Source organism: Myotis nattereri (assembly GCF_964212035.1).
Source record: "Myotis nattereri genome assembly, chromosome: 1".
NCBI lineage: Eukaryota > Metazoa > Chordata > Mammalia > Chiroptera > Vespertilionidae > Myotis > Myotis nattereri.
Window position 1 is genome coordinate 135,101,581 of NC_138075.1, and position 26,309 is coordinate 135,127,889.

The window sequence follows — 26,309 nt, forward strand, 5'->3', positions numbered from 1 at the left end:
TGCTGGCCTGGTTGCCCCATGCAGCCTGCTGTTCAGTCGTCTGTCCAGTTGTGTTGGTAGTGACGGCCCCTGGCTTTTTATATATTAGGATTTTTTCTCTTTCTTACTCTGGGCACTAAATCATCATGCATGATTGACTTTTGCTTACCTTTATCTTCTCTCTATGCTTACATTCTATGAGGTCAGCTCTTCAGAATAAGATTCAGATATGAGTAAAATGGAATAATGGAGCAGCACCAGTGAGATGGAGATGGATAAAATCCTCTCCAGACTCACTCTGAATTATTACTTGGTTCCCTTTCAATTTCGAGCATCAAATTTCCCCTGAAGGTATATAGTTTCATTCAGGAGGGCAAAGCATTGATGGCAACAAGTAAGGAAAATAAACACTGCTAATTTGCACACATAATAATAAAGGAAAAAAGAAGAATATGATACCAGGGAGAGGTGGGGACTTGTTTCTTCTCAGAGAAACAGGAGACACCCATTTTTCTAATGTGAAAGTAAATGACTTCTGCTCGGCTCCCCATAATTTTGTATATAATGAGAATTGGAGTTGCACAAAGTATTGCTTTAGGAAGGTTCCCACATAGATTCCTGACATAGTAACCTCACTAAGGATGCAGACAGAAAAAAATCAACATCAATTGAATGAAAATCAAATTTTGATTAAGAATACTCAATTGTCTAACTTAATGTTAAATAGTGTCCCAGGTACTCTAATTTATATGTAATGTTTTATAGAAGTTAAATATTCTTGGTGACCTACATATATTGAGAAGAAATGAACCTGCTGGGAGAGCAAGGATCTTGATCTCTATATATTTACATATAATTCTGAATATATATGTGTGTATATATATATGTATACACACACACACACATACATATTCTGAAAGAAAAAGCAAATTGAGTATTGCCTTGGAGAAAACATGATTTCCTTCCTGATGTCCCTTTCACCAGCTAAGTGACCATGAGAGAGTCATTCATTTGGCATCAAATTAGCAGAGAAGTTTATCGGAATCCAGTCTTGTGACAAAATCAAAGTACTTATGGATGGCATCCATAAACTCCTCAGAGCATGGAACAGAGTGGACAAGAAGAGACTAACGAGACCTTTTGCACTTAGAACACTGAGCTAAAACCTCCATTTGATCTAGGACTCTCTCCTCCCCTCTCTTTCTTGCTCTTTTTTTTTTTTTTTTTTTTTTAATGAATGTTTGGGGAGTGACATTGGTAAATATGAACATATATTTCTTTCTCTCTTAAAAAAAAAATTTCTTAGCCGAGGATATGTTTTTATTGATTTTTTTTTTCTAGAAAGAATGAGGGGGAGAAAGACAGAAACATCGATGTGAGAGAGAAATATGGATTGTTTGTCTCAGGTCTAGCCCCTGGCTGGGGATCCAACCTGCAACCTAGGTATGTGTCCTCACTAGAACTGACCCAAACCTTTTGGTGTTTGGGAAGACGCTCCAACCAACTGAGCCACCCTGCCAGACGCCAGAGTGTCTCTTCTCTTCTCTTCTCTTCTCTTCTCTTCTCTTCTCTTCTCTTCTCTTCTCTTCTCTTCTCTTCTCTTCTCTTCTCTTCTCTCTCTCTCTCTCTCTCTCTCTCTCTCTCTCTCTCTCTCGTCATCTCTCATAAAGTCATGTATTTTGATCCAGGCACTGATCTCAGTTCTTTAAGTCTGCAGTATTAACTCATTTAATCCAATACAACACCTATAAGGGAGTCATTACAATTCTCTCCATTTGATGGCTGGCGAACTGAGGTACCAAGAGATTAAAGAAATTGCTGTCATGTAACTGTTTAGTGGAGTAGGTGGCATTCCAATCCAGTCTGGTGACAGAATCTGTACTTTTAACCAGTATGCTTTGCTTTCTTTCTTTGCATTTATCCCGTTAATAACATGATGTTAACTGCAAAATAAGATGTAAACTAATGAAAGGGGTGCGAAGGGTTAATGCTAAAGCACACCCGCGAGCAGGGAAAAAAGAAAAAAAAAAAACCCACACAAAAACCCACAAACAAAAACAAACTAGCTAGCAAAGCCTGTTCCAGCCCCCGCAGGATAGTCAATGGGCCTCCTGTTTCTTTAAACTCTCGCTTTCGCTCTGGCTGACACTTTACAAAGCAGCTGTGGCGGCTGGACCACGCGGCCCCGCGCCTCCCCCCTCCCCCCGCCTCGGGGGGTCTGGGGTTCGAAGGGGCTTCTCGGGGTCACTAGGCATGCCCGCTCTGGTTTGCTTTCCTCACACACCATCCCCTGCCATACGAGCCCTCCCGGGACCGGGGAACTCTAATTAACCCTTTTGCGTCCAGAAAGAACCTCTTCCGCGGCCACGACCCCCCGCAGTCTGGCCCCCCGCCGTCTGGCGCGAAGGCGACCCGGGGGCCAGGCGGGTGCGGGCGCACTGGCCGGAGGGCCAGCCAGGTGCAGGGATGGCGCCCCGGCGGCGTGGAGGTGCCGCCCGCCCCTCCCCTCCTGGCTCGGCTTCCTCACCGCCTCTCCCCGCGCCCAGGGCCGCCGGCGGCGGGGGGCGAGCCGTGCCGGAGTTGCCCTCTGCCGCTCCCTTGCATTGCTCCCCGGGTGTAATCTCTCGGCGACTCTTCTGCCAGCTCCGAGGAAAGTGCAGCCATTGGACAGGTCGGTGCTAGCTGCCGGTTTCGGGGAGGAAGGTGGGAGAAGGCTGGAGGAGCGAGGGGGAGGGAAGTGGGAGGGGGGAGGAGGGTGCAGCGGCCGATCTGGCAAATTGCGAGCTGCCTTTCCTCCCCAAAGATTGGAGCCGGAGCGCTGGGGAGCGCGGCCACGGCGGCGTCTCCTCCGCCACCAAACTCCGGGGTTCGGCCGGGCTTGGGGCCACCTCCTCCTTAGCCAGGAGGAACCCTCTCTCAATAGGTTCAGCCAGATTTTTTTTCCCCTACCTATTTCTTTGTTCTTCTTCCTTTTTTTAAAAAAAAACCAGCATTTTCTCCCTGACTTTGGATCTAAGAGTGCTGCAGCCTGAGCCTTCCCAGGGCTCAGCTCTTTCGGGCTGCCCATCCCTCCGGCGGCCAGAAAGGACGCGCGCCGGCGTCGGGCGAAGAAAAGAAGAAAAACTTGTCGGAGGGGTTTCGCCAGTCCACAGTCACCCCCTCCCCGCAAACCCAAACCTCCCGCGGTGGCCAGCCCAAGATCGGGAAAAGTTCCTTCGGATCCGACTGCTCTCTTGCATCTGGAGGAGGCACCCGCGCTGGCTGTGGAACTGGATCTGTTTTGAACCCAGTGGAGCGCATCACGGGGGCTCGGAAGGCACCCGGGTGGCGCTGCGGGTGCGGAAGCCGGAGTTTGCGAGCCCCGGCCGCTGCTGGTGGTCTTTCCTCCCCGCGGTTGCGGTTTGGTGTCTGGGGTGAGGGTTGCGAGTTGTGGTGGCAAGTTGCGAAGAGAGACCGGAGGTCCGGAGAGGACTGCGCTCCCCCGGGTCCGCCCTTCCTCTTCCTGGCTCCCGGCTGTGAAATCCCAGCGAAATTTACAAAGGCCGCCCGGGACCGCGGAGAACCTTCCACGGCGTTAAGCTCCGACCTCCCCAGTCCCACTGAGAGCCCAGGGCGCCGGGGGAGGACTGGCGCGTAGGAAGAGGAGGAGGGGGGTCGCGGCGGCGGCATGGCGAGGTTCCCGAGGGCCGACCTGGCTGCTGCAGGAGTTGTGTTACTTTGCCACTTTCTAATGGACCGGTTTCAGTTCGCTGGAGGGGAGCCTGGGAACCAGATCAGTGGTAAGATCTGCTTTTCGAACGCTTGTTGATTTTGTGTGCAGCTGAAGACCTCTCGGACACCCCCATGCTCAACCCACCCCCCACCTCATCTCTCTGCTCTTAGGAAAGTTATTGCAGTTGCTTTGGGGGTAAACTTGGGCTTCCCAAATGCGGAGAAGAGGGTTGGCTAGCGAAGGATGGAGGGGACTGTGGCTTTCACGAGGGTTCGGGCTTGCTTCACCTGAGCGCCAGGGGGTGGCACTGACTCCCCCAAGTCGCTCCGAGAGGACTCTGGTGTAAGAGCCTTCTGTGGCTACCTCGCCCAGCAGCTGGCATCCCTGGGCTGTCTCTTCTCCGGCTCCCCCTCCTTCCCTGCTGCCCCGAGAAACTGAACGAACGCGTGATGGGGGCAGTGGGTGGAGGACTTGATGGCAGCCGGGATTGCAAGGCTCCTGTCAGCTGGAGAAAATTACCAGTGGCTGCACCTTTCTACCTCCAGGCAATCTCCAGTTTAGCTCCCTTTCGCCGTCTGGGGCGCGGCGGGTGCCAGAAGTGGGCAGGGTAGGAGTGGCGGGGCGCCGAGGAGCGTGGGAGGTGGCCAATGTAGGGCGGGCACGCCTCGGGTGACCAACCCCTGGCCCCATTGTCCTCCGCCGGCTGCTTTGCAGACGGGCCTGAACGTGCGGGGTTCCTCCGAGCGCCGTGTCACTGCCCCGCCCGCAGCCCCGGCCCCGCAACTTCCCGGGGCAGCGCCTCCTGCTCCCGCCGCCGCTCCAACCAGGTGCGCGTCCCGCCGGGAGCCGCGCCCCGGGGCGGGTGCGGAGCCCGCGCTGCAGCCCCGGGTCGGCTCCGCTGGCTCCTCCGGGCGGGGCGCTGAGCCGGAGGTCCGCCCGCCTCCCGGGACCCTGCCCGCTGCCCGCCCGTGCTGACCCCCGTTTCTGCCCCTTGGGTCTGCCAAGGAGACAGACCTTGGCAGAAATTTGTGAACTCCGGGGGACTTCAAGAGTAGGTGAAATGAGAAAGAAAGAAAAATAAATAAATAAAACACCTGGAGAGGGGGGGAAGGAGACATTTCAGTTTATGATAATAAGATTTTGATTGGTTTGAATTCTGGGAGCGGAATTAAAGGGGGCCGGGGAGGAGGATGGTAAGTGATTCTTCAGAAAGTACAAAAGTGTCCGAAAATGTCAGACATGAATGAAAGTGGCAGATGGAAGAAGGCCAGGGAGGGCACCTGGGGATTTCAGGTGAGTGAATCTTCAAGGAGGTACTTGAAGGAGATTTTATAAGCTGAAGCCTAGAGGACAGACAGCCAAAACACTGTGTCTGCCCCAGGTGCAAATTCTTAGAGGAAGTACAGATTCAGGATTGGAGGGGTGTCTGTGCATGTATAGAGAGGGCGGGGACAGCATGATGATCACACTTTTAAAACTGAATAAAACGCAAATTTCCTTGAAGTTGACTTGTCTTTATCACATGCAATTTTTCTCCATACTTGGATATAGGTCGTTCTTCAATAGGTATTATTTAGATCAGTAGATCATACGTTCTGTTTATTTCTCTGATAATATTGATTAAAGAAAAAAAAAAAAGACTTACCCCTCCATGAAGCAATATATTTATGTTAAAAGGTGCAACAGTAATTTTCATGGACTTTTTCATGGAATAAATAAATGCCTTTAAGCATATAAGCAATTTAATTCATCTCAGAGTGGTGTGTGTGCCAAAATGCATCCCAAGTTGTTTATTTGAAAACTTATTTGGCACTGGAAGTAAATAAAGCATTTACTGTAAAAAAAAAATAAAAGAAAGCAAATGTTTATTTTTTCCTCAAAATTTTTCATTAAAAATATAATACTGAGAAAATAATATATACAATGAATTTACTATTCTAAGTTCTTAAATTGAAGATGAAATTCATTTCACTCTAAAATTGATCAGCTAGTTAAAAGCCTTTGCTTTGGGAAATATAAAGTACTTAAATTGTTCAACGTAAATGTGCAGGTGTAGTAAACCAGCCCAATATTTTCTGGTGGAAAACTACTCTGGAAACCCATATATTTATAGGATTGAGTAAAGAAGGAATAGTTTTAAATTTGTTGACAAATTTATTTGGAGACTTATTATAAACTGAAGTAGCTTATTTTCTGGATATCAATTTACATATAGTTTTATGAAATAATCCTGGAACAAAATAGCCTATCGAATATATAAAATACAGCAATGAAAAGGAAGAAAAAATACAGTTTCCTATTCCTATTAAAACAGTCTACCTAAACGTTCAACACAGTAAATAAAGAGTTCAACAGTCTTGAAATTTGAAATGTAGCAATCAGGATTTTTATTACAGACATTTTGGCATTGGGATAAAATCTGATTTCATAACAGGGATATTTTATTATGCATTACTTGAGTAATGCTGCAGTTGATTTTATTGCCACCAGAGGGCAGAAAAACTGCTATTTTCTTCTATTTCTATTCCCCAAATCTCTGATTAATGATCCTCAATATTTTGTTTTTCCTATGTGTAATATTTTTTGGTATTTCAGCTTTTATAAATGAGTGACAATTTTCTATAATGAGAGCTTGTTATATTTTTTTTTGTTTTCATTGAAATTAGCTAAATATAAATTCATTCAACCTCCTACATGTAAAAAGACCTACATTTTGAATACATCCTTATGGTGTAATAAGTGCAGTGGAAAAAAAACAAATACCCTCTTTTGTTTTATTGCTGGAGATTGTTCAAAAAAATTAATGTAGAATTCCCAAGAATATAGCTTTAAAATACCGCTCATTAAAAGGTCATTATTATATAATTAATTTAAGTTTAGGATTGAATATACTTTATGCATATATGCACAGTCTTTGCTCATGCTAAGTAGTATATCTCAACACCAATACTTAGAATAAATATTGGAATAATAAATCTCAAATCATCTTTATATGATAATATATTCATTTTTGAAAAACAGTTTAGTAACAATGTCCAAGGAGAAAGATGTATTTCTGTCTTGAAAATTTCTAAAATTTAAGTGAGAAAAAAGGCCTAAAACATGTAGTTAGATTTTTATTTATTACTCTCAAATGTAACTTAATGCAACAAGAAAGCTTATTATCACTATGCAGAGAGAGCAAAACTAGTTTAGGACCCAAGGGGATTTTAACTTTTTAAACTTTCTAATATCATTATGTTTTAGGGTCAAGTAGTTTATTTGTAGTAGATTATTTACATTTATTTTCGTTGTTTCTCCAGTTGGGTATTTTATTTGTCTGTTTTCATTGGAATTACAAAACTTAGTGTGAAACATTACTGACTTGTGGAGTTTGTTATGAGAGTATCTCTGTTGAGACACACTGTCACCAGTATACATTTTCCAACTGCAAAAGACATGGGTCAGGTAATCAGACAAATGACAGCCATTCCGTGTGATTGCATACCAAAAAATTTTAAAATATGAAATGGAGAGGCTTTGTCCTTTAGAGAATACATGCAAGTTGAAGCCTGAGGTTGTGCAAGTTTGGCCTGTGACGTCAGGGTGATCTAGAACATTTATGTCAGAGATAGGTTTTAGTTCATGGATGTCTGCATAGAGATTTTGAGTGAGTATATTTATAAAGATGAATGGATTGATCAACAACTGTGATCCTGAGACCCAAAGCCTTAGCCGTTTCCTTTTAATACAGTCTCTTCACTGTGGCTTTCAGAACCGTGTCATCTCAAACTACTTTTCCACCTATCTCTCCTCTGTATGTTTTTTTTTAACACTCTAACCAAAGGTGGCTTCTTGATGTTCCCTGAGCATATATCATGTGTTGCTATCTATCTCTTTGCCATTCCTTCTGCTCGTCCTTCCCTAATCCATCTCCATCCATCCCTCTTCTACTTTTCCCGCCTCACAGAAGGATGTGATGTTTTAGATCCCACGGAGAACTCTATGCCTCGTTTAAGGCACTTGTTTAACTCTGCTTGATATTGTAGGAGTATTTTTTCCTCCCTTTTCTGCATCTTTCATGCATTCGCAGAGACCACATCACATGCTCTGAAAGTCACAGTCTATATCGTTCACTTCTGAATCCCCTGAGGCACCTGCCACCTAGACATGCAGTAAGCAGTTGTTGAACGGAGTGGAATTATAGTTCAAGCTAGATGGACTGCTGACTTGAAGGTCACCTTGGAAGGCATTTTCTTACCTCTATCACTTTTTCCATCAATAAGATGGAAATGAATACATAGATGGGCTTTACAGAATAATAGTTGAAAATGAGAGAATAGGATGAAGAGGTCTGCCCAACTGTTATAATGCATCTAGCAGATGATAGATATTTACACTAAACTTTCTATTAGTATACAGAACTTTGAAAAAGTTTATTTTACCATCCTACTATACTTCTGGTTTCTGACTCAACTTTCTCTCATGTTGTTAATTTAATACCTTAAAGTATGGTGTGTACATGTGTGCGTTTGTATATAAAATGTATATGTGTAAATGCATATATATATGTGTATATATATATATATATATATATATATATACACACATATATATATATATATATCAGTGATAGTCTAATTTCAGTGGAGATGAACACTATTAAATAATTATTGTACCCAGTGAAATTACTTTTGAACGGAACTGGGCTTAGGCCTGATGCCATTAACATATACAGAAGGAGGCTTTAAAAACATAGTTTCATAAACTTGTTACGGTAGTTGTTATGGGGGCATGGCGGGTGGTGTTTTTCAATGCTTAGTGCAGGGTCTGCTTCCTGAGTGGCCGAGGGAGAGGGAGTGGGAGAGGGAGGGGCAGGGAGAGAGAGACAGGATCTTGTGTTTTACTAACAGAAATAACAGATAATATACAGTTCTTCTGAACGGGTTTGTTTGTATTTGTTTGTGTCTTCTGAACATTATGAAGAGTGACCAGATGCGTTACCTTTTACGTCTTGGTTTCTTGAAAGCTCAGAGGCATAATTAGTGGCCCACCTCCAGCAAGTATTTGAACCTTCTGGCCTACATTTTGTGCACTAGCTTCCCTGGGTTTTCATCTTATCTTTCTTTCTCTCATTTATCTTTGTCCAGCTTTTCTCACTTAAAATCCTGTCTTGTATTTATACAAGAGATGGGAAAGAAGTAAGATGCCTTTAGGGTATTTAGGGATGAAAAATAAGTAAATAAAAGGTAATGGCTATAATACATAAAGTTATATATTACTAAATTGCTCTTCGGCTTTCCTTTAATCTAATTCCAGCCTTGCCTTCCTTTCTGAGCACATGTTCTCGAAGTTTTAATTACCTCCTTGCAGTACTGCACTCCAAGAAACCTTTTTTTCTTCACTAAGGTTCACACAGGATGTTTTTCCTCACCATCCCTAGACAATGATGCTGTTCATCTGAGGAAGTTTCGGCAGAATGACAGACTAAATAGTGATGCTTTTGTGAAGACAGTTTCTCTCACTATTTACTGAGTCATATATTTCCTGGCCCAATTAACAGAATGAAATCTGCGGAAAGAATAGAATATATTATATTCTATGCTGTGTTGTAGCAAGACTTTGAACCCATTTCCTATTCTTTGGATTGTTTTTATTTTGCCCTCTTTAGTTAAAATGGTGGTGAGGTGTGGACTGACGGTCCAGATTTGGGCATTTCAATAGCATTAGAAGCCTTGTCAGGCACCTGTTTGGAATTAGGTTAGTTAGCCTATTAAAGATTGCAGATCTGAACATGGGGTCAGAAACTGTGTGACCTTCCTTGAAATCCAGACTTTTAATCCCTTTCTCCAGAGGCCATCCAAAGGGATCTAAGCACTAGCAGCTCCTTTCTCCCTGAAAATTAGAATCAGCTGGCTTCATTGTTTCTGCTTCAGGCGTGTGGTAGAGAGTGGCCTGTGATTTTGTCAAGAGAGGATCATAAAGGCCAGGATGCAGAATGGCTTCCACTTGACTTTTCTGGACTCATTAATAAGTTCCTCCCTCTTCTCCACCTATTATTTTTCACTCCTTAATTGGAAATTTGTCCTAGAATCCATATTGCTTAAAATCCCATCCTGTAGATAAATTACCTAGCTCACAGAGGCTTGGAGAATAGAGAGAGAATATGAAGAATTTGTCCAGTAGATAAACTTCATAAGAATCAAATATTTAAAAGTGAATTTTCTACACATTCCTTGGAGTGTTCAGTGATAGGAGTCTAAATAAAGGTGATTTTTTTTTTACACATGATGTTTGGTAAGTACCCCCTGGTGTATTTAGATTAGGATAATGTATTCTTTGGTCCAGTTGGAATGTGGAATATTCAACATGCAATGATGGCTTTGGGTAGTTGCTCTCTTCTTCTCACTGAAGCCATAATCTGACATCCAAGAAAATATTTATTCCCATGAACCAGTGGTTCTCAACCTTCCTAATGCCACGACCCTTTAATACAGTTCCTCCTCATGTTGTGGTGACCCCCAACCATTAAATTATTTTCGTTGCTACTTCATAACTGTAATTTTGCTATTGTTATGAATTGTAATGTAAATATCTGACATGCAGGATGTATTTTCCTTGTTACAAATTGGACATAATTAAAGCATAGTGATTAATCACAAAAACAATATGTAATTATATATGTGTTTTCCGATGGTCTTAGGCGACCCCTGTGAAAGGGTCGTTCGGCCCCCAAAGGGGTCGCGACCCACAGGTTGAGAACTGCTGCCCTAAACCCTAAAAAGGGAGTAAGGTAGGCAGGGTTCAAAATTATAGGTGATGAGAGTCACAAATAATAATGATTTTCAAGACGTGAAGTAGCCTTGAAGGTCCATTTCAGGTATAGCTCATGCTGAATCTATTATATATGTTTGCTTAACTATCTCCAAGGTAAGAACTTCGACTGTGTAGCTACCACTGACCCAAGAAAACTAATTATTGAACTGGTGTATATTTTTTCATTTGTTTGGTCAAAAAAAGTCACTTACCCTTCTGTAGGCAGAGCTGGGAGCAAGTCCATTGTTGCATTGGAATTCTTTTAGCTGTCCCTCTCCTTTTTCTGCTGTTTACTTCAATGCATCGGAGAAAGTCTATACACAAATTGCATTAATGTAATCTGCATTCTAAAATACTCATAAAAAGTGAGATGGTATTTAGTATACTGAATCACATTCTCAGTGACTATGGGATCTTGCATTTAAATCAATGCTGTCCTGAATTTTTGATTAAAAAATAATTAATCTCTTAATTATTTTGCTAGTCCATACTTATGTTTGAAATTAGCTAAAATGTACTACATATGCATAATTATTTCAAGAATTATATTATTTGATATTATCTATTTTAATTCTATTTAGTATTTGTATAGGTTATAGGAATGTACACCTTTGAATATTTTTTGGTAATTTAGCCATTTAAGTAGACAATCAACTCGTTATTAATCTTGTTGCTAGTTGCTAATTTACATGATATTTTGGATCTATTTTTTGGATTTTGAATTGCAGTTATTTTCAGTGTGATAATATTCTAAGAAGCAAACACTGGACTAAAAGACATTATCGTTGTGTATTTGAATTTTTGTTCTTTGGTTCTTGTTTGGAGTGGGAATAGAAAGGGTCATTTGATTTTTTTTGTCACACAACAAAAGTTCAAAGGATATTTAAACATCTATCTGAAAACTCTGGACACCCTGTAAAAGTAAAGTTGACTTGTAAGGGTAAAAATTGCCATTTTACATTTTAGTTTGATTGAAAGCATTCTTGCTATATTACAGGGATATCACTTGATGTTTTATATCATATGTTTAACATCATAGGATAGTACATATCTTTCATAATGTACATGTCTGTGTTTTGATTCATAAGTTGGATTTTAAAATTTTACATCTTTTTAAGATGTTTATTTCTTTTAATCAAATTAAATGAATTTTATGAAAACTTTTTATTTGACATGAAGTATGTATGAAACTGTTTCCTGTGTCAGAATATTGTGGTAACATTTGTTAATATACCAAGAGTAGTAAAATACTGGTGAGTATGTTACAAAACAATTATGATTGAGGCTGAGTTGTGTAGTGTTTACATCTCTTGCTGTTTTGTACACATGTATTACATGTGCTTGTGTTGGCCCTACTTTTTTCACAATTGGTTTACCCCACAATTGATTTATCCAACCTTCCATCAGTGAGCAATTAGTCCTGTTTTGCACCCTGGTGCTATGCCTATCCTTGCATGTGTTTCTTCATATGCAGGGGTGACGTAGCTTCCATTTAGAGGTGGAATTCATAAGTTTTTGGGCTTGTGGATGTCCTATAAAAGATAAATCCTGGGATATTCTGCTAGATCTTCCAAGATTAAGTACTTCAAAGATAAAGAGAGGGTGTTCAAAACCCTGATAATTATCATTATATGGATATCACAGTCTTACTTTGCTTCATAATAAGTCTTTATATCTGGTGGCAAACACTTCCTCCTTATTCTTGATCTTCAGAAGTGTCCTGGCTATTCTAGAAGGCTCTTTGCTTTTCCATATCTATTTTAGAATAAACATTTCAGCTTTTGCTAAAAAAATCTGTTGGACTTTCTATTGAAGTCACATTAAATCTCAGAGTCATTTGGTAAAGATTTCAATTTCCTAATGGAAACGATGTAGCTTTTTTCTACATTAGAACAAGTACCACGGTGCCTCCTAACAAATTGTTAATAGTGGCTATTCGGCAGTCACCTTTTTCAGTTGATACATGTTCCAAGATTGGGGGTTAGTGATGTTTTCCTGTTCATATCATGAAGCTAACCATACATCTAATTGTCTCTTATGAAATACAGGGAGAAATCATTGGTTAATTAAAAGGAACAACTCAACTTCTTAGGAATTACCACAAATGAGGGGGGAGTCCCAGGCAAATACTATACATGGAAACGATGACATTTTTTAGTTTTCCTTGACTAGCATTGCAGTTCGGAGCAAGACTAAGTTTGCTGCTTTATGAGAAATAGGCTGGTGAGAATGGCAGAATCCCCTGGATTTCGGATTCTTTCATGAGAGATTTACCTGAAAGAGCATACACTACATATTGCTACCATTTAGAGATAATAGATTCAAAAATCTGTTTAGACTCCAGGCATTTATAAATTAGTGGTTTATCATTTGCTTGATTTGAAAATCCCAACTTCACACCCATCACAGCACAGTTTATCACTGGCTATTGCATGCTGATCTAGATATTTTTTTAATCGCGAGTAAATGGACAAGCCAGCCAGTCTGTTTTATTTCTTTATTATTTAGCCTTCATTATCTTTTAAACATCTGTTATTAATTTTAGATATTTTTAAAAACAAGCACAATTCAAAGCCATTCTGCAGATGATAGTCTGGTCTGGACATTGCAAAACAGCTTTATGTGGGAGGCCAAATTTGTGCAATCTCCGTTTTGTCAAGCTGTTTTTAGAAGAGAGGTTTGTAAGACAGGCACAGCCAGTAAGAAGATGCTTTTTCTAAAACCAAGCACTGATGTTTGACTTTAGACAGCTTTTCTCCATCCCCCAATTCCCCTCTCCCAGCTCTGGCAGGCCATCATCCTTTCTAACCTGGGTTGCTCCATAGCTTCCCACCTTGCCTCCAAAATTGTCCTTTTGGAATCCATTCTTCCTTCCACTGCCTGAAAGATCTTTTGCAAATGCAAATAAGGCTGCTGTGTTATTCCAACTGCCCCTGGTTTACCTCTGTAGGTTTAAATTCCTCCCATCATCCTTCTTACTCTCCCAAGTTTCCCACACACTCTCTCCCTTCTGAAACTGCACAAGCCATTCGCTCTTCTTGAAGCACCCTTTCCTCTTTTTTTTTTTTTTTTTTTTTTTTTGGCTATTTTCCCTTTAGGTCAAAGCTTCAACTAGATTTTTGGCACAACATGTCATTTCTTAGTGTTTCTCTGCCAGCTCCAAGCCTGAGATGAGTGCCTCACCAAAATGCACGCTACACATCCGTATCGTATCACTTACCATCAATACTGTAATTAGTCATGTCTGTACTGGCAATTAGTCCTCATCTTCCCAGGGTTAGAGGCCATATGTGACTGATCATCGTGCATCACTAGCTCCAAGTATAGGGTCACCCGTTTGAAAATTTGTTGAATGAAGAAGCAATCTTGTTAGTGTTCGACTTGTATGATGCTGCTGTATTTGCTCAGATTTATTTGTACCTTATTTTTACGTATTTCGTAGGGCAAAATTCCAAATCATAATTTCATTAACATGACACCTCAGATTTTCACATCAATGACAAAAATATTTAAACAAGCAGGTTGACTTCTGAGTAAGGGAATTTGTCATGTGCATTTGTGAAGAATTCACTTAAAAATGATGGTTTGGAAATAATCAAGTCATTTGTTAAGCTACCAAGAATAGAAAAAATGATACTTTAATGATTTATAATGCAGCAACTCAAATGATCTGATAAAATATTAAAACTGCTTAATTTCTAGGGAGACTTTCATAGTTAATTTACCATTCGTTTAATTAATGAATTAAGATTAATTATCACTCTGGAGAGAATTCCATAATTTAAAAGGCTATATGGATACACAATCAACAAAATAGAAATTAGAGATAGAACCATAAAATTTGTGTAAACAGCTTTCTCAGTATCTTAAAGCTAAAGATGCAAACTTGGAACTATTCCTTAAGATTGCATATTTAAAAGATTTCCAGATACAAATCATTGGGCAGCCTTTTAAGCTCATCCCCCACCCCCACCCCCCATAAGAGTCTAAAAGATCTCAATACTGCACTCAGTAATGTGAATTGACTCTTTTTAAGGCCTAAAATGTGACTCACTTGTTGAAGTTCACATCTGTTTTGGTCAGCATCCTTTATGGACTCAACAACTAGTATTGGTTATTCTCCAAGCACATTTTCCTCACATTTGTCTTTCTGGAAACACTCTCCAAAGTTCTTCCTATATTCCATACTGATTTTATGGTGTGAGCCTCTGATATTTGTCTGCCCCGTATCTCTGGCCACCTTCTTCTGAGGATAGCAATATTTTATCCTTTGGAATGCCCTCTCTCAGACTCTGTGCTGCTCCCTGGGCCTTTTATCCCAGTGTGCTTCCCCAGACAGTTCAACTTGTGTTCCAAGGGGGCTACTCATAATAACCCTTTTTCTCGGACCCCAGGCCAATTAGTCCTTCCACAAATGTTGCATATATATTCTAGAAGAGAAAGGGTGTTTGTCTTATTTTTTAAGTTTTTCTAGGAGTTGCTGTATTAGGAAGATATAAATCTAAAGCCATCTATAGGCAGCCTTAGACTTCCTAATAGCATAAGCCAGAAAATTCCAGTTTTGACTTGAGATTTATTACTTGCCACTGTAAGAATCTTTTATACTTTGCCACTGTAAATACATCAAAGTTTTAATTGTATTGCTATTTGAACAATTATTTGATTGAGGGTTATTTTCCCCACTAAATTGTAAACTCTGTGAGGGTAGGATTCATGTTTGTCTTACTTTTCCTCTTTTCGTTTTTGTTTTGCATTTATCATAATGCTTGGTATATAGAAGACATTCAGTAAGTTATTGTTAAGTGAATTTTCTGCATAAGTTCATTGATTGGTTGGAGTGTCAACTTAGTGACCAAAACATAATTCAAATTTCAGACATCAGGTGACATTCATCAATAGAGTCAAAAGTAATAGCATCTTCTCTGCTAAATGTGAAATGCTCAGGAGCCTCTGGATTTTTAAAGACTAATTTATTTCTTATTTTAACATTTCTTTCATTTGCCGATGAAATCTTAGAACAGCTAGCTGGCTTGCTTTTACACATATACTGCTTATTTTTTCAGATAAGTTCACTAAAACACTTTATAAACAGAGCCCCCTCCAAGAAAGTTAACTTGTCACCCAAGTGAATTGTGTAATCTCTTAAGGTAGTTTATTTCCCCTCAGAAGCGAGTACGAATAAGGTCAAAGTATTATTTTCTTGCTTCAAAGCAGATGACTCAGCAGAATTTTGTTTCATGTCCTCAGCTCAGGCAGAGAAAATAAAACTGTTTCTGGGAGCTTAGTCTCATTTTACGTAACATGGGCTCACTAACAAATAAGACCTTTGGGTGTCCTTTTAATGCACGTGTTATTGGAATAATGTTCTTCAAATCCAAGTCTTGCCCTAGGCTATGGCTGAGAGGGGGAGGATTCTGGAAAAGAGCAATGCTTTGCATTCCACAACCGAGTCATGCAAGTCAAAGCCTGTGGGAGGTGCAGTCTGCAAACCGTATGCCTGTTCACATGACCATGGAAGCATTAAGTCTTAATTTTTCCTAGACCTACAACAGTACTGCTGCACCTGATTACTGAACCAACCCAGAGGGAGGAAGGTCTGTAGGAGGAAAAGCAGATCATGAGAATTGATGAGGAGGGGTCATCTGGGAATTTAGTAAGCGTGTGTTAGGTGGAGAAATGGTGGCCAGTTAGTACCAGATTTCAGTAAGATAGGCAGTGAAGGGGAGAGGAGAGAGTAGTGACATGAATGAAACTACAGTCTTTTAGAAAGCATGGCTGAGAAAGAAATGGGAGAGGAAGTAACCAAAGGGGAGCATATGGGCAAGAGAGGGTGTTTTTAGAGTTGGAGATTTGAGCCTGCCTGTAGGAATGGGGGAAGCAGCCAGTAGATACATAGGCAGATTGAGAATATAACTAGGATGTAAATGCGTTAAACTATTTTAGAATTGTCTTTGGGAAGATGATCTAAGCTCTTCCAAAATTCAACCTGATTTGAGGAACACTTTATTATAGCACATGTAAGAAAATTGCTGTGACATCTAATAAAAATTTAATTAAGGCTTAGATGAAATCACATTTATGAAATCACACTTATGAATCATTACATCCATGAAATCTCTCAAATAAAATAGTTTATTAGAAAGATAATTTTATCTTAAGAAGTAGCAGCAGGAAAAATGAATGTTTCATTTATTTTATCAGTTAAGTCTAGGTTACCAAATGAGTATAACATGATAAATAATTGCATTAGAAAAAAGAATATTTAAATAATTTGCTATGTTTCAGGCATTTTTTATTTTAAGTCAACATCACACCTTGAAGAAGGGAGTAATGACTTCATTGCTTTTTTCTTTTTCTTTCTTTCTTTTTTTTTTTTTTTTTTTTTTTTACCAATAAGGAGACCAGGAATTAAAATAACAAACCGAGGAAAAGGTGTTGTTTTTCTTCACTGTAATTAATTTTTATGACTGTTTTCAAGATGAGTTTTTATAGTGATTAAAACAGTGCCTAGCACTTAGTAGGTCTTAATAAATACTTGTGAACTATGAGGTTTTTTTAAACATTTGTTTGTATTTAACTAATGGAAGTGAGTATCAAATATTTTTTCATAAAATTATTGGCACTCTCTTCTCACTGATGAAGTCTTATAAAAGAGGTATTTATTTTCTCCCAATATTGCCTTCAAGGTGATTTAGAGTTTTATAAACAGTTTCTTTATACAATTGTTAAGTCTATAAAAGGACTGATTGTTATAATCTGTAACATGCTACCCAGCAAGACATTCCTGACCAGCTTGAAGTTAAAAAAAAAAATAATAATAAGGTATCAATCTTATGCAAGTTTGAAATTAAAAATGAGAAGAAAAGTTAAAACCAAGAAACCCTTCTTATCGGTAGCTTATCTTTCAGGATAGATTACAAATTTGTTTCTCTTAGTAATTGAAAGATTGCTCCATGCTCCCAGTGTGTGTGTGTGTGTGTGTGTGTGTGTGTGTAGGAGGGAAGGTAATGAATGAGTAGGGAAGAAAAATGACATGGCTGAGGACAAGTTCTGATGATTTAATGATGCTATGGATGTGCCATAAGGCAGTTACTTAGTTTGCGTTTTTGAAAATGATCTGTCCTATTTTAACTTTGTAATGCATTCAGAGACTAAAACAACACAGTGCGAAATTAATGAATTTTGTTTTATAAGACATGCAGAAATGCTAATATTGAATATAAATGTGCATCCATGTACAATGATCCTTCAGCTTGGAACTGAATTTGTTAGGTCATTTATCATTGTTTGTCTATGTAAATTGCTTTGTCATATGCTTTCCTGTAAATCAGAAACACAGGCCTCTCCTTCTTGTTTTTTATTTAGTTTATTTCTTATGTACTTAAGACACTTAATATTTAGCCTGACAATGTATTAATAAAACGCTACTATGATAAAGCCACTTAGCCTTTCAATTACTTGCATTTTGATGAAACAAAAATAAAAAAATAGTTATAATTTGCTGAATGTATAACTTTTTCTTAGCAAAATTTCCAGGCCCTAAATGCTCAGATATCTAGAGTAGACTATGTAATGCTTTATTTATGTATAAAACATGAACACAACACAGTATTTTTATTGTTTAAAGTATTACATGTCTTCTTTTTCCCGATTGACCCCCTCCCTGCCATTCCCACCCCTGAGGGCAGGCCCCCACCGCCCCAGTGTCTATGTCCATTGTTTATGCTAGTATGCATGCATACAAGTCCTTTGGTTGTTCTCTAACCCGCCCCCCCCCCCCCCCTTGTCTCTGGATCTATTTTTGTTCATCAGTTTATGTTGATCATTATATCCCACATGTGCGTGAAATCATATGATATTTATCTTTCTCCAACTGGCTTATTTTGCTTGCATATGCTCTCCAGTTCTATCCATGCCATTGCAAATGCTAAAAGTTCCTTCTTTTTTATAGCAGCACTAGAGGCTGGTGCACAAAATTCGTGCACTGGGGGGTGGGGGTGGGGTGGGGGGAGGGTGGGTCCGTCAGCCCAGCCTGCACCCTCTCGCAATCCGGGACCTTTTGGGGGATGTCCGATCCCACAGATCGGGCCTAAATCGGCAGTTGGACATCCCTCTCACAATCTGGGACTGCTGGCTCCTAACCGCTCACCTGCCTGCCTACCTGATCGCCCCTAACTGCTTGCCTGGCTGCCTGATTTTGCCCCTAAAACTCAAGCTTCTTTTTTTATTTTTACTATTTATATTTCTTCTTTATTTTTTATTTTAAAAGTCAAGCTTCTTGAGAACATGAGGCATTTAACATTATTCCATATTCCTTACAGAGAGCTAAGCATGGTAAACACAGCAAATACTTAATACTTATGGGCTTCTACACAAACACTTTCCAACCAGGAATGTTTTAATAGGCAGTCTCCAAAAACTTGAACTGAAAAACCTAAAAGTAGAGTGCTCAGATTTCAGGCATCAGGTGCTATTACAGGATTTCTATTCCAATTAAACTCTAATTCTTAGCTCTCAACAGTTTGGACAAACTGCCCTTCACTGTCTCCAAAGTTTCTTATTTGTCACTATCCCATTTTCCTTTTTTTTTTTTTTTGAGTTCCATGTTTTATATCCACATCAGTATGAATGTGCCATACAAAACCCACTTGCCAGCCTAGCTGGGCAGGCAGGAGGGGGGCCCATGGCAGCATAGAAAACCGGGTTCTTGTCTCAAAAGAGGAGAAAATGGGTTTACAGTCAAGGATACAAAATCAGAACCAACATGATCAAGGAGAAGCCTTGAAGCTGCATCGAGCGGAGGTGCTGTGGGCAGCGGTGCATCTCGGCTGGCCCCGCAGTGCCTGCAGCAGCCTCGGTTCCTGGGAAGCCTGGGGCCACAGAGGGCCCAGCTCTTGAGGTTATTTTCAATAATTTTGCTTTTGGAGGAGGAGGGCTTCTGTGCAGAAGCTCCATGTGGGGGTAAAGGGTGTGGGTTTCACTTCAGGGTTTGGAGGGGAAGTTGGGTCTGTGGGGCGGGACCTGGTGGGCCCCAAATGTTACAGCTGAGGTTTGGAAGTGGCCCAGCGAAGTTCCTTCCTGCCTTCTTCCTGCCTTGACCCCAGGTCTATGGCTTAAAAATCAGGGCACCAGGCTGGGGCTGAGCACCCCAGGGGCCTTTGTAAACATGGCAGGGGGAGCTTGGGGGGACTGTAGGAACTGGTGGGGGCAGCCAGAGCCAGGGGAGGGCAGTGCCCATGGGGCAAGGGTGCATGGGGTGGAAGAGGTAAGCTCCTCCAACAGACTTAGAGGTACAGAGACAGTCTGTGCTGGTCATGCAGCACCAGCCCCTTCGGAGACCCCTACAGGTTGTAGGGCTCTGCAAAACCCAAGCCATGCGGCAGATGCCACAGTGCTTGGTATCGCCATCCACCACCACAGAGCAGGCATAGCCGCCCCGCTGGCTGCTCTCGCAGATGAGGAAAGTACCACCTCGCTTGCCGTTCAGCCTTTCCTCAGCCTGCGTGCGGTGGATCTTGCTCACATACCAGGTCCGTTCCTCAGGGTGGGGAGGTCACCCTCATCCTCCATCAGTGCGTACCGGTCTTCAGTCTCATTTCTAATTCCCAGCCACTCATTGATTTTCTTCTGCCGGGCGCCTTTCTGGTGAGCCATACCAGGTACTGGTCTCGGATCGTGCGCAGCTGCATGAGGTCTGGCTTCAGGCTGTTCATGTGCTTATCGATCTCCCGGTTGTCCAAGGCCGGTGTCCGCAGCTCCTGTTCCAGCCTCATGCGGCCCTTGTGGATCTCGGCGATGTGAGACTTGAGCAGTTCTGAGTTCAGCAGGATCCTCTGCATCTCGTTTTCAATGCCCTCACCTTGGAAGCGCTCCAGACACTCCTTGCTGCTCTTCCCTTGAGTCTGGCCCTACTCTTCCAAGATCTTGATGGTTTCATTGAAGGCTTCAATTGTGGTGCGCTTTATCCACAGCTCCTGGGAGGTGCGTGTGCACTCCTTGTAGAGCTGGTCGTACTCCGGCTCCTGTCCTCCGCTTCAAACCAAGGTAACAAACGAGACCTTTAATTATGATCTTCCTCGCTGCAAGGGAACAGCAAATCTCAATAGAAATAATTTCCTGCCAGAAGTCACGTCCAAATATTGCGAGACTGAGGACTATAGGGCTGACTATGTACAGGCGCAATAACAGGCTCACATTCTAGCCATGGGAGCCTAGGCGTCCTCCACTACCCCACAATCCTCTGGTCGCATACTTCCAGTTTTTCTAGCTCCTCCTTAAATGGTGTTTCTTTCAATCGCATTGCAAGTCCAGGGCCTCTAGTTGGAGAGGATTTTTCTGTTCTTTATGGGGATAGCTGTTTACTATTTGGAATCATTGAAGTTTCCGGCGGTCCCAAGATCACTCATGAAACAATCCCCCATTCAGTCCACAGCTGGTGCCGTCCTGGTTCTCAGTGAGAAACATACTGTGCTGCGCTGTTTTCCAATCGGATCTTACTCTTCCTTTCCCAGCACACTCCAAGCCTACTCTGGGCCCACTACCCCAACTCTGCAGACCCTTAAGACTTTCCCCTCTATTTCTTCGACTTTCCCCCATCAAACTCACACCCTATCGCATTGCCTAGGGTCACTCCTAACTGCTCCCTTGGGGTTGGGGCCAGCCTGGGCAAGGGGCCGTGGTGTTCTGGTCTCTTGTTGTTCTGGTCTTTAGGGTAGCTGGCTTTTTATATATATATATAGATAGTATTTCATTGACAACACAAATTTTTTATATTTTACATATTTGTAATATACATATTATCTTAGACCAGTGATAGCAAACCTTTTGAGCTTGGCGTGTCAGCATTTTGAAAAACCCTAACTTAACTCTGGTGCTGTGTCACATATAGAAATTTTTGATATTTGCAACCATAGTAAAACAAAGACTTATATTTTTGATATTTATTTTATATATTTAAATGCCATTTAACAAAGAAAAATCAACCAAAAAAATGAGTTCGCATGTCACCTCTGACACGCGTGTCATAGGTTTGCCATCACTGTCTTAGACTCTGCAGTGCTTTCCAACCTGTGATAATAAATACAGCATTAGAAATTTGTAATCAAGTATATCTACATCCCAATAAAAAAGATAAATCAGTTTGTTCATCTTCTAAACTTAATGGTCATTTTGGAACAGTTTTAAAATGTGCAAAATAAAATGAATTTAAGTCAATTATTTAATCCTATAGAGCAAAGATTGAAATATTGGACTGATAAAGAACAACTCAATTTGTAGCTTCTATACAACCAGAAAGCCTTCCCATATTTCTTTGCCTTTTTCTGTGTTCCTGCATGTTTTGTGTGTACCTTGTAATCTGGCAGTTGTACATTTTATTGTGTAACTAGAGGCCCAGTGCATGAAAATTCATGCACTTGGGGGGATCCCTCAGCCTGGCCTGTGCCCTCTCACAGTCCAGTTCCCCTTGGGGGATGTCCACCTGCTGGCTTAGGCCTGCTCCCAGGGGTATTGGGCCTAAGCTGGCAGTCTGGCATCCCTCTGGCAGCCCGGGAGCCCTCGGGGGAGTGGGCCTAAGCCACAGTGGGACATCCTTAGAGCTGCTGAGGAGACAAGAGAGTCTCCTGCCACCGCCGCTGCGCTCGCAGCCATCAGTCCGACTTGTGGCTGAGTGGAGCTCCCCCTGTGGGAGCACACTGACCACCAGGGGGCAGCTTCTGCATTGAGTGTCTAACCCCTGGTGGTCAGTGTGCATCATAGCGACCGGTTGTTCCCTGTCATTCTGCCTTTAGGGTCAATTTGCATATTACCCTTTTATTATGTAGGATTGCTGCATCAATAAGTCTTGTCTCTTGGGTGATTGCACATTGTTTGCTGGAAAGGACTTGAGCAATACTCATGTACTGATTTGTCTGTTTTTGACCTGAAGGATAAAGGACTTGGTACTCTTCCCTTTTCAACAGTGGAATTTGTGGGGTAAGAGTTAACTGCACATCTGACGTTTGATTTGGCTGCTTCTAGTTCCTTTTGATCTGCATGTGGGCACTCCCATAGTAGGCGATGGGTCCCCTTCCACAGGTGCTGGGCCTGGAGCATAGATGGAAGCTGTGAGTGGTGCTAGTTGGAGCAGACCTGAAAGTCAGAGAGATGTACACAGGAGTGAACTCAGCCTCATCACTTCTTTTTTGTTGTTAGTTTTTTTAATCCTCACCTGAGAATATTTTTTCCATTGATTTTCTAGAGAGAGTGGAAGGGAGAGAGAAAGGAGAAGGAGAAGGAGGAGGAGGCGGAGGAGGAGGAGGAGGCGGAGGAGGAGGAGGAGGAGGAGGAGGAGGAGGAGGAGGAGGAGGAAGAGGAGGAGAGAAAGAGAGAGAGAAGCATCAGTATGAGAGAGAGATGGACAGTGGCCGGGGTTCAAACCTACAACCCAGGTACATGCCCTTGACTGGGAATCAAGCCCACTACTCTTACATTAGCCAGCTGATATTCCAACCACTGAGTAACACAGGCCAGGGTGCTACCAATTCTTTGGTTTGTTAGATAAGAACCTGTTTCACTGTTCTTAGTTACTTTCAATAATGCACTAAAGGATTATCAGAAGATTTAAATGAATACTGTATGCAGACCTCTAGCTTTTGATATACTCCACAGCTACAATAAAATATCACCTAATTTAATAAAGTTAGGACTCTTTTGTCAGCAAATGAGAGAAATCCAGCTTGAATGTGGCAGGGGCTGCATAGAGGGAGGCCAAGGGGAAGAAATGGGGCACATCTGTAATAGTGTCCACAATAAAAAACAAAAAGCATACAATCCTACCTGTTTTCCATGGCTTGAAGGCCCCTATGAGCAGGTCCCTGCCTACCTGTTTGATCTCATCCCAAACCAGAAGTAATTATTGTTCATGTCCCCTCACTCAGGATATGCTTCCACTCCTGTTTCGTTCTTGTTTCTCAGCTCCCAGTTTAAATGTCATCTTTTTATAACAGTTCTGCTGACTACTCAGTAGACAGTAGCCACTCTCTGAAATTACCTTTTATTCTCTTACATTTGTTGCTTTATTTTTCCACATACTGTTCTCTCTGTTGTCGGGTTAGGGACCTAGTCTACTACTGTTCATTGCTGGGTGTTAACCCGAGGCATGGCACACTGCAGGTTCTCAACCACTGCATGTCACAGGAATGGTCTCTCTTCTGGAAAACGTGCAGACAGAGCTAGGCTGGGATTAGGGTCCGGGAAAGAAGAGGGGATGGGCAGGCAAAATGAAGAGGCTGCTACACACTCACTTGACACTTTAAACCGCAAAGTATTTTTATAATATCTTATTTAAACTTCATACCAATCCATTAACTTTTCCCCCATTTTAAAATTGTGGTAAAATATATACAACATAAAATACACCATCTTAACCATTTTAAGTGTACAGTGGTATTAAACACATTCATAATGTGCAACCATCACCACCATTCGTCTGCTTCCATAACTCTTTTCAGCTTGTTAAATTGAGACTCTGCACCCAATAAACAATAAATTCCCATTTCCCACTTCCCCCAGCCCCTGGCAAACACCTTTCTACTTTCTGTCTCTATTGATTTTGACTACTCAAGTACCTCATATAAGAAGACTTATACAGCATCTGTGTTTGTCTTTTTGTGACTGGCTTATTTCATTTATCACGATGTCCTCAGTGTCCATTCATGTTGTAACATGTCAGAATTTCCTTTCTTGTTAAGGCTGAGTAATGTTCTGCTGCATGTATATACCACATTGTACTTATCATTCATGCGCCGATGGACACCTGAGTGGCTTCCATGGCTTAGCTGTTGTGAATTATGTTGCCATGAACATTGACTCTTACCGATAAGGGAAAAGAAACTCTAGGACAGGGGTGGGCAAACTTTTTGACTCGAGGGCCACAATGGGTTCTTAAACTGGACCGGAGGGCCGGAACAAAAGCATGGATGGAGTGTTTGTGTGAACTAATATAAATTCAAAGTAAACATCATTACATAAAAGGGTACGGTCCTTTTTTTTTTTTTAGTTTTATTCATTTCAAACGGGCCGGATCTGGCCCGCGGGCCGTAGTTTGCCCACGGCTGCTCTAGGAGATGAAGAGGCTTTTCTGAGATGATACCAATAGTGAGAATAGGTAATGAACCTATGGCTCCAGAATTCATATTTGGTCTTCTTTCTGCCATGCCCCAGACAAGTATGTAGTGAACTTTCTAACCTTTCCAGTTATTTGTATGTATGTGTTTTGTTGATCATAGTCAAGAAATTAAAATTTTCTTGATTTCATGTATACTGAAGTGACCTTTAGCTAATTTGTACTTTATAACTGTCATAAAACCAATAGCTTGTACCATTTGCTTCAAAATCTCCTATTCAGGGCCATGGATCTCTTTTTTCTCCAAGAAAACTTTTCAACAAAGAGGTTTACTTATGACACCAATTGAGATTATTATTCTTTAAGGATACTTACTGTCTTTGGGTTAGGATTCAATAAAAATCAATTGGCAAAAAGCATTTATTTTTCATGTGCATTTCTTAGTACTTTCTTTCAGCGATACTTCGTATCTAGGATAGATAGCAAAAAGCAGATGGCTGTAGAAAATACAAAAAACTTCAATTACTCTAAGAGATATTTTAAGTATTAATTACATAATTCAGCTGTATATATGTTGTACTTAACACTGGTGACACGTTGCTTATCTTCGTCGCAGTTCTGTTTTGGAATTTTAGTATAATTGTAGTCAGTTCAAACAGCTCCATTTGAATTATACATAATTGGAATTAATTTTCATGATAATTCTATAATTGGAATCTAAGAATAAATAAATATGATATTACTGCTGATTTTTGCAATCTGTTGGTCGATTAGAAAAGTGGTGACAAATGCACACTGGGTGGTGGAGATCACTCATGAATTTTGGTGACTCCGTGTTGAAAGTTTAAGCCACGCTCCTCAGAATCAATGCTGAAGATCACGGCTCCGCTGCCTTTAGCATAGAAGCCAGGTGAAGAGGCCTGGACTCAGCTCACACTGACCTTAGAGCTCTGGCCTGCACTCGATTCCTAGTCCCATGGATTATTAATTCTGTGATTTGGGGAAGTTGCTTCATCCTCAGTTCCTTGGTTTTCTCATCTGTAAAATCACATGATAATGCTCACCACACAAGATATTTGTGAGGATTAAAATGTAAAATATGGAAAACCCTTAGAAACCCATCTGGGGCATATTGAATAATCACTAATGATAGATATTACAGATATTCAATAAATATTCATGTATATTAGTGTACTCTTTTAAATGTAGTGTTTGAACATGAATCCGTTTACTTTCCTGTCACAATGAAGGTTAAATATGGATTAGCATTTTATGATAAACAAAGGTTGAATCTATTTTCATCTGCTTTCATTTACTGAAAATATCCATTTAGATCCGTGGCCGGCAAACTGCGGCTTGCGAGCCACATGCGGCTCTTTGACCCCTTGAGTGTGGCTCTTCTAAGCCTTAGGAGTACCCTAATTAAGTTAATAACAATGTACCTGCCTATATAGTTTAAGTTTAAAAAATTTGGCTCTCAAAAGGAATTTCAATCGTATTGTTGATATTTGGCTCTGTTGACTAATGAGTTTGCCGACCACTGATTTAGATCATCTTAAAAAATACAATATTTCATAAAGTTTGAGTGGGCTAGGCAGTAGAGTTTTGTTTTTATAGAAGATGATTCTTGATATAGAGGAATAATGGAAAACAAAGGCAGGAATTTGGTCTGACTTTGAGAGGTCACGATATTGGTTGTAGTGGCAGGCTCAGACCTGG

At 41.1% G+C, this 26,309-nt stretch overlaps 1 protein-coding gene across 2 annotated transcripts in view; it reads left to right on the top strand.

The window, feature by feature from the left end:
* Positions 1-2,399: 2,399 nt before the first annotated feature.
* The window catches only part of PLXDC2 (plexin domain containing 2), a 416,262-nt gene continuing 392,352 nt past the window's right edge, over positions 2,400-26,309 (top strand). The window contains exon 1 of one of the 2 annotated variants that reach the window (XM_081103903.1): positions 2,400-2,650. In XM_081103903.1, coding sequence (XP_080960029.1) covers positions 2,446-2,650 — 205 coding nt within the window. In that variant the 5' untranslated portion in view covers positions 2,400-2,445. Of the gene's footprint in view, positions 2,651-2,774; positions 3,759-26,309 lie in introns of those variants that run through there. The other variant, XM_081103904.1, reaches the window with a different exon arrangement.